Genomic DNA, 9,051 nt, shown 5'->3' with positions numbered 1-9,051 from the left:
TTATTTTCTGTTGGAAGTTTCCATGCTTAGTGTAAACCGACATTTCTTAATTATAAATGCAATCTTATATAATTGAATTGCACATTAAAGGTGGCCCTATGATCTCTCTGGTTATACTGATGTTATCTTTCTTCCATTTGCTTTTCTAATGATTAAACAAGGCCTCAAAGGGATGGAACTCTAAACCCATTTTATAAAGTTGTTTGGTTTTCAAACAAAAATAGCTCCTGATGGCTTATCTTGTTCATCTGATACTCTAAAAACATCCTATTATTTTTCTTCCTGCAAAGTAATGTCTCTTTAAAAGTTATTCTACCTCCTCAATTTTGTACTTGAAATACACTTTTGCTGTGGTGGCCAGGTGGAGACAGTCATTTTGCCAGCCAATGTCGGGTTTGACATCACTGTCAATAACCGAGCTCAGAGCTGAGCATTGTGGAGCACGCTTGTAATCCCAGTACTTGGAAGGCTGAGACAGGAGGATTGCAGTCCATGGCCAGCCTCAGCTACTTTGGTGAGGCCCTTTGCAACTCAGTGAGACCCTGTTTCACAACAAATAATAAAAAAAATAGGGGTGGGGGTGTCACTTGGAGGTAGAATGCCCCTGAGTTCCATCCCCAGTACCACACTAAATAAATAAATAAATAAATAAATAAATAAATAAATAAATAACCAAGCTCACACGGAGGTCAGGAGCCTGGGCTTGAGAATCTGATAGCCTCAGTGACTTTTCCATGTTTCCTCTGAAAAATAAGGGCAATGATAGCAGCTATCTGACAGGGTCATAAGGATTAAAAGAGCTTCTCATTGGTAGGAGGTAGCGTGAATAATGAGTCTAACTATGAGCTCTGGATTTGAACCTTAGCTCCTCTGCCCAGCAGCAAGTTACATAATCTGCACCCCAGATCTCCACATCTATAAAGTATAGCTAATAGCACATGCCATTGGAATTAAATAAGTTAACTTTTTTGTGTGTGTGTGGTTACTGGGGTTCCTGGAAACCCTTCTACCTCTGGGCTACACTCCCAGACCTATTTTTATACTCTTTTATTTGGAAACAGGGTCTCTTAAGCCAGCGTGGCTGGCTTCGAACCTGTGCCATCCTCCTGTCTCTGCCTCCCAAGTGCGGGTATTACAGCATGTGCCACCACGCCTGGTGAGTTAACTCATTTAAATGAATGACTCGCTCAGACTCATACACACCTAGCAACAGGAGGTTTGGGAACAGAATCAACCTTCCTATTGAAACCTTCTCTTCCATCTTGAACTGGCTCCATAAGTAGTGTGAGTACTCATTACCCAGAACTCTGGGCATGTGTGTAATAAGTTTGCTATAGGTACAAAACCCACTCATACCCCAAACTCAGGCCACTGACACTTGGACCTGCACAGGGACAACATATTGAAGTGACCAAAGAAGTCTGAATACTGTTACTGGCTTTCAAGGAATTTAAATCCTCAAACATCTATGAAATAACAGAGAAAAAGGTCACAAGACCTACTACACAGTAAGAGTTGTTTCACCAAGTTAATCACCAATAAGAATTGCAGTAGTTCTATTGGTAAAATAAGATATTCATTTAGCAGCTGTTGTTGGCTAAATAATGATCCCTGAAGGGATCTGGGTCCTAATTCCTGGAACATGTGATCTTTTATATGAAAAAGAGCTTTTGCCTATGTGATTGAGTTAAGGATTTAAAGGATGTGAAGATGATTTCAGACTGTAACATGGGCCATAAATACAAAGCCAAGAGTAAGAGCAGTTAGGTGTGGTGGTGCATGCCTTTAATCCCAGTACTTGGGAAGCTGACAAGAGGATTGTAGGTTCGAGGCCAGCCTCAGCAACTTAGTGATACCCTGTTTCCAAATAAAAAATAAAAAGGGCTGGGAGTATAGCTCAGAGGTAAAATGGCCCTGAATTCATTGACATAGGAGGAAGTAATGGGACCCCAAGTCTAGCTGCCAGAGGCAGGCAGCTGCCAGAGGCAGGAAGAAGTGAGGAACATTTTCTCCTAGAGCCTTTCATAGGGAGTGTGCCCTTCTAATGTTTTGATTTTAGCTTATTGGAATTTATTTCAGATTTCTGGCCCCCAGAGTTGGGGAGGGAATGAATTTCTATTGTTTTCTGTAAATGAAACGAATGACCAAGTTTGTGGTCATTTGTTACAGCAACCATTGGAAACTGATACAGCCCACTGGCTCTAAAGTAGGACCTGAGGCAACTGAAATTGTCATCGTTCTGAGCAGTTGGCTGCTTTGGCTGTGATAAAGCCCCAAATAAAATGCATACTAAGATTCCTTTTTTTAACCACCCAAAGCTGTAGAAGTCTACCACTTAGTTGCCAAAAAGCATCGAACATCTATTTTCATCTGACAAATTCTTTGTGAATAATAGCGAAAGGCTCAAGAGGGAAAGAAGAAGCAAAAAAGACAAAGAACAGGATGCTTTTTGTACTTTGCTATCAGGACTGGTCTCAGGTGTGTGTGTGTGTGTGTGTTGTGTGTGTGTGTGTGTGTGTGTGTGTGTGTGTGTGTGTTGCCGGGGAGTGAACCCAGGGGCATTCTACCTCTGAGATACACCCCCAGTCCTATTTTATTTGGAATAGGGTCTCGAGAAGTTTCTGAGAGCCTTGCTAAGTTGGTGGGGCTGGCTTCAAACCTAAGATCCTCCTGTCTCAGCCTCCCAATTACAGGCTTTATATAGTTAAGTCTATTGGAAATGAAATAGAATTTTTTCTAAATTTTTTTAATTTTTTTATTTTTATTTTATTTTTTGGTGGTACTGAGGTTCCTGGAAGCCCTTCTACCTCCGCACTACACTCCCAGACCTATTTTTATATTTTTATTTGGAAACAGGGTCTCTTAAGCCAGAGCAAGCGGCTGGCTTCAAACCTGCACGATCCTCCTGTCTCCGCCTCCCAAGCGCGGGGATTACAAGCGTGCGCCACCACACCCGGCTCTAAATTATTTTTTAAAGATTTTATTTTTTAGCTGTCTTTTAGGTTCATAGCAAAATAGGTGTGTGTGTGTGTGTGTGTGTGTGTGTGTGTGTGTGTGTGTGTAGGGGGAACAGAGTTCCCATATACCCCCTCCCCCATTTATTATGTTTTTTTATACACCTTAGAATGGTTACTTTTATTGTAAAATTACTGCTTGAAGACATGTGTATGTGTGTGTGTGTGTGTGTGTGTGTGTGTGTGTGTGTGAATTTTATGATGTGTTTAATAGATATCAGGACTTTTTTCCTGTAAATGTGAAACATACAACCACAAAGTCTCACTACCTCCACCAGCGGCGTCTCCAAACTTGAACAGGGCGCTATTGTACCACATGTAGGTGGCTGACCATGGGGTCCTGAGATGAAGCCCCATGCAAAGTCTAATGACCCCTTGCTGGGATGCTGGAGTTGGATGGAAGATTGCTTAGAAAAGTGGGCTCCACGAACGCCCATCACCCAGCTATCCACCCAAGTCCCACTTGAACCATCATCATCGTATCTCCCCAGCTCCCTTACTGGGACCACCAATGGCCTTGGAGGTCTGAATGGGGTTTCACCTCCTTGGATGCCTCTCCCTTGCCCTCCAGCACCTTGCTGATGAGGAAGGAAGGCGAATAAGAGGGAAAACATCTTGTGGCCTATTGTCTGGTCCATGCCTCTTGCTGCTGGCACACAGTACTCTGTGGGCTATTTTGGTGCGTTCAAACTAGTTGGTGCACCACTTAATTTAGATATTTTTTTCAGTCACACATGTGGTTTTGTTTTTTCTCTAAATTTTGACCACACATCCTTTAATATTGCCCACCCTTGCTCACCACCACCCTGCTTTGGAATAAGTTGGTCCTAGTCCTCCCATCAATAAAGGTCCTCCAGGTGGCCTTAACCAGATAAAGGTTGAGAAGCCTAATTCACCAATGAGCTTTAATGAAGTGTCCAGAAAACTTAGGGCTTTGCAGACATCCTTGGGAACTTCTCAGTCTCCACAGCACCCTGGGAGCTCACTACTGAGGCACAGTGGTCCAGAACCAAGCTCCTTGGTGGTAAAGACAGTGCATTTATCAGTCTTGCTGCTCATGGGAGGGACTGCCCTTAAGAAAACTTCCCCAGGTAGTAATTTTCCCATCTCCGAACTTTGTTAGTTAGCGTTTTCCATTTGGTCAGGTTTATCTTTTCAATTCCCTTGCTAATCAAATCGCTGAAGAGTATATACTGGTAGGCATAGACGCTATCAATGGACTGCAGACAAAACTCTCTCCGGTTGTTGATGATGAACCATTTCAAAGAAGACCAGGCCGAGTCCAGAGGGTTCAGGTAATTACAAGGGGAAGGCAGATAGAGTAGCTCATGACCATGGAACTTGGCCACCTCTGGGCAGCACACGATGCTTGTTAAATTAATGACGGTTGGGGCATCGGTCTGGTTCTTGGCCTCTGCGTCTTCATCGGGCCTTGTCTCTTCCTGCTGCCTCCTGCCTTTGATCACGATAGCACATTTTCCATAGGTCTTCTTCACCACATCACAAAACTCCAAGAAGGGGCCATCTTCCTGTTGGATGCATAGCTCATCTTTTAGGAACATCCGATATTTCCAAGGCACCCATCCTTGGCTACCACCAGCGTGCACAATACACCAGTGTGGAGTTTGCATGAAACAGCCATTTCTAAAATCTTCTCCAGTTATAAGATTCTCTGGGATATCTGTTTCCCCAAAATATACGGTCTTAAATCCATCGTACTGCAGCGTTCTCAGGGTTCTCAAATATTGGAGGCACTGCTTCCTCTTGATGCTATCAAACTGACTTCTGATAATGATGCTTTTGAAAAGGAGGTTTGCAAAGCGAGGCATAGTGGTTCCTCATGTGCTCCCCATGTCTCCCATTGGGGAGATCTGCAAGTGTGGGATGATGACCTCATAAAGAGCTTTCTGACAGCTGGGCCAGCCCTGTGGCTACATTTCAGGTTTAAAGCATCATGGGCCACATGCTCAGAACAACTTCCTTCTGGCCCATAGGAGATGGGAATGGAAAATGCTAACCATGGAAAATGGTTACTCTGACATTACTTCTGTAATAGGTCTATGCCAGCGATTGACAATGCTTTAACAGTGACTGATCATGTTTCTCACTCTCATTTGGTTCACTAAGATGGAAAGAAATACTTATTTATATTCATTTAGCCATTCCCAAAAAATTTACCTGCACCTACTGTGGACCAGGCACTGTGACATGCACTGAGGGATAGTCAAAACCCACCCAACAAAGTCTGGAATGTGTGCCATATGCGCTCCCGTGTGTGGAGTTTGTGCCAGCCACCTGCCAGCTTGCACAACCCAGGATGATCTTCCCAGGTGACAGAAGAAGGAATGGCAAAAAGCAAAATAAACTTAGCCTGCATGCCAGTGTTTCACCGGGACTGCCAATCTTGAGGTGATTTAGTACAATATCTGGAAAGCACTTTCAATTTTATATACTTAGGGAGAAATGACAGTTTCCATCTCTATCAGCCTTCCCAGTTTCCTTTGTCTATTCTTATCCCCTTATTCAGAGCTGAAGACATTTTATAGCATGCATGAAGGCTCTCCTAAATGTAGACGTGGCAGAATGATTTTCCAGGGCTTTGGCTCCACTGTTGAATGGACGAGGATATCCCCTTCCCTCCCTTCCCCTCAAGGGTTTTTTAAGAATTGAGTTTAGGCAACCCCAGACAGTGAGACTACCCCATCACAGTAACATGAGCATGAAGCATGTGGTCTCCAAGCAGCTGCTCCCGGACATCAGAAGCAGCAGGTTTTGGTTTTGATGATTGGCCTGTGGTCATTTTCTCTTAGGGTTTTTCTTTTAGTCCTGGAAGCCACCTTTCACATCAAATGTGATGTGGAGATCAACTACGCAGAACAGGGTGCGGGGGCTGCTCTGGCTGGGGTGGTAACATGGGCTGCAGAATCCCCACTCCCAGCCCCACTCCCCCAGATACACCCCAAGGACCTTGTGGCCTAGAATGGCAGTGTGAAATGTTTTGTAGTAAGTCAAGACAATTCCAGTGCAATTATAATTTGTCTATTTTACCTTACATTCAGCTGTGGATATGAGACTTGCTCAGAAGCACAGAATATATATGAGCCGGGCGTGGTGGCGCACGCTTGTAATCCCCACGCTTGGGAGGCTGAGACAGGAGGATCGCACAGGTTCAAATCCAGCCGAGCGCTCTGGCTTAGGAGACCCTGTTTCCAAATAAAAAATATAAAAATAGGTCTGGGAGTGTAGCCCGGAGGTAGAAGGGCTTCCAGGAACCCCAGTACCACCAAAAAAAAAAAAAAAAAGAATATATATGATGTATTGCCTTTTATACATGTATATAAATATGTATATGTATCTACTTATGGTTTTATATAGAAACAACAAAACAGTCACTACATAAAATACTTCGCTATGAGAGTAGGGAGAGAATAAAAGTGAGGAAAAATAAAAGAACTCTACACTTCTCTGAATGTATCTTATTTTTGTTTGTTTGCTTGTGGTGCAAGAGATTGAACCTGGGGAATTCTACCTCTGAGCTACACCTCAAACCCTATTTTATTTTTCATTTTGAAACAAGGTCTCACTAAGTTGCTGAGAGCCTTGCTGAATTGCCGAGCCCGCAATCCTCCTGTCTCAACCTCCCAAATACTGGGATCGCAGGTGTGTGCCACCATGCTTGGCTGTATCTTGTTTTATGGTGTTAACATTGGAAAATATACACATTTTACATTCAAAAAATTGGGAGTCATTCAAAAGGAAAAATAAAAATGATCTCTAAAGATACAAATAAATTGATGAAATAAGCTACTAATTATGTCAGTAACAAAAATAACACAAACCTAAAGTTACTTTGTGTGTGTATGTGTGATACAGGGGATAGAACCCAGGGGTTTTCTACCCCTGAGCTATGCCCCCAGCCCTATTTTTTATTCTTTATTTTGAAACAAGATCTCACTAAGTTGTGAAGGGCCTCACTCAAAAGCTGAGGCTGGCTGAGAACCTCAATCCTCCTGTCTCAGCCTCCCAAGTACTGGGATTACAAGCACGCGCAGCCTTGCCTGACTCTAAATTTACTTTAAACGACCCTATAACATAGTATTATCATTTTATAGAGGAAGAATACAAGGAAAGACATACAATTTGAAACTGTATTCAGCAGTCTCATGGCTAGCAATAATACTGGTACTGTCATTTTGAAACTCATACTCATTTTTATGATATATAAAATGACTTAGAGCTGGGCGTGGTGGCGCACACTTGTAATCCCAGCATTCGGGAGGCTGAGACCAGAGGATGGCAGCTCGCGGACAGCTTCAGCTACTTAGTGAGGCCCTCTGCAACTCAGTGAGACCGTGTTTCAAAATAGAAAAGAGAATTTTAAAAAATGGGCAGGGGGTGTATCTTGGAGGTCAAATTTCCCTGGGTTCCATCCCCAAACCCGCAAAAAATAAAATAAAATAAAATGACTTAGAATGAATAAGTAGTAACATTAGCAACCAAGATTTCCAGCCTAAGAATGCAAATATAAAGGAGTTTAAAAATGCAAACATAAAGATAGTAGTATGAGTGAATGGTTAATTTTTCTCTTTGAAAAATACACATTTCTTCCCTCTACCTGCTGAAAAGATCCAGAAGTGAAAACAACCTAGTGGCAATGTCTACGCTTGCATACACATTCTGGGCTGAACATATCATTTTTCTACTAACAGTATCAGGACTCCTTTGGTTCCAGGAGGGAAATGTACAGATGAGCTTCAGGCATCAGCCCTAAAGCAGGGAAGCCATCAGATACCTGGTCCTGTCCAAAGAATCCAAGCCTCTAAATATCCATTCTTACACACATCTGCTGGTTCCTCCTCTCTCCTCTGATTTGCAGGCTCCTCTTTGTGTCTCTGTTTGGTACATCTAACCTTCACAAATTCTTAGATGTCCCCAGGCATCTCTGTTTATATGCAGTCTGTATACTTCCTGTTTGCTAAATGGTGTGTTTGTTACCGTATCCAAGGAGTAAGAGCACTTCCTGGTACTCTGGGGATCCTTCATGGTAGAATCTGGCTCTAAATGTCTCACAGAGGCTCATGTTAAGAGCTTGGTCTCCAGCCTGTGGTACTGTAGAAAGGTCAAGGAACCTTAGGAGGTGGAGCCTGTGGGGAGGAATTTAGGTCATTGGGGCATGTTCTTGAAGGAGATATGGGGACTCAGGTCCCTTCTTCTGTCTCTGGTCCCTTTTTCTCTCTTTCACTTTTCAGCCACCATGAGGTAAGCAGCCTCTTGTACCCCCTGCTTCTTCCATGATGGGCTCTGCTGCCTCAGAACAAAGCTAAAGGCTCAAGCGACCATAAACCGGGTCCTTTGAAACTGTGGGCCTAGCTGGGCTTGTAGTCCCCGCGCTTGGGAGGCAGAGACAGGAGGATCACGCAGGTTCGAAGCCAGCCGCTTGCTCTGGCTTAAGAGACCCTGTTTCCAAATAAAAAAATATATAAAATAGGTCTGGGAGTGTAGCCCGGAGGTAGAAGGGCTTCCAGGAACCCCAGTACCACCAAAAAAAAAAAAAAAAAAAAAGAAACTGTGAGTCCAAAGAAAGCTATTCCTTTGTGTCAGGTATTTTGTCACAGTGGTGGAAAACTGACCAATACCCCCAACGTTTAAAATAAATAAGTAGATAAATCACTGGGCAGTCATCAGACAGAGACAGCTCTAGACTGGAGTTACTAAGTAAGCAGACCTAAGTTTGACTCAATGGAAACAATAATGCAAACTTAAACTTTGCTAATCAGAAGCTGCCAAGCTAATCCCAAACTAAGGACTGCCCACTTGAACCAAGCAAATATAGACAGCTTAAACTTGAGATTTTTAAATTTTGGAATGGTGTAAAAGCAATACTTATTCAATAGAAACTCTTTTTTTAAAATGTGGATCCTTTCCTAGGCTAGCTATACATGGTATGATACCTAGCTCTCTAGATGCCCACCAGCAACAGTGAGTCACAGCTCCCAATTAACCACAAGATCAGAAGAAACAACCCATGCTCCATAGT

The 9,051-nt window shown here is 43.0% G+C and overlaps 1 protein-coding gene across 1 annotated transcript; it reads right to left on the bottom strand.

The window, feature by feature from the left end:
* Window positions 1-4,087: 4,087 nt before the first annotated feature.
* LOC308263263 (protein FAM243B) lies at window positions 4,088-4,843 on the bottom strand (the record flags this gene model as incomplete). The annotated part of the gene is made up of 1 exon (XM_080696209.1): window positions 4,088-4,843. The coding sequence occupies one exon, from the start codon at window positions 4,841-4,843 to the stop codon at window positions 4,088-4,090; it is 756 nt and encodes a 251-aa protein (XP_080552335.1).
* Between the last annotated feature and the right edge of the window lie 4,208 nt (window positions 4,844-9,051).

This window comes from Muscardinus avellanarius, assembly GCF_963383645.1.
Source record: "Muscardinus avellanarius genome assembly, chromosome: 5".
Taxonomy (NCBI): domain Eukaryota; kingdom Metazoa; phylum Chordata; class Mammalia; order Rodentia; family Gliridae; genus Muscardinus; species Muscardinus avellanarius.
This window is presented reverse-complemented; position numbering and strand designations above follow the sequence as displayed.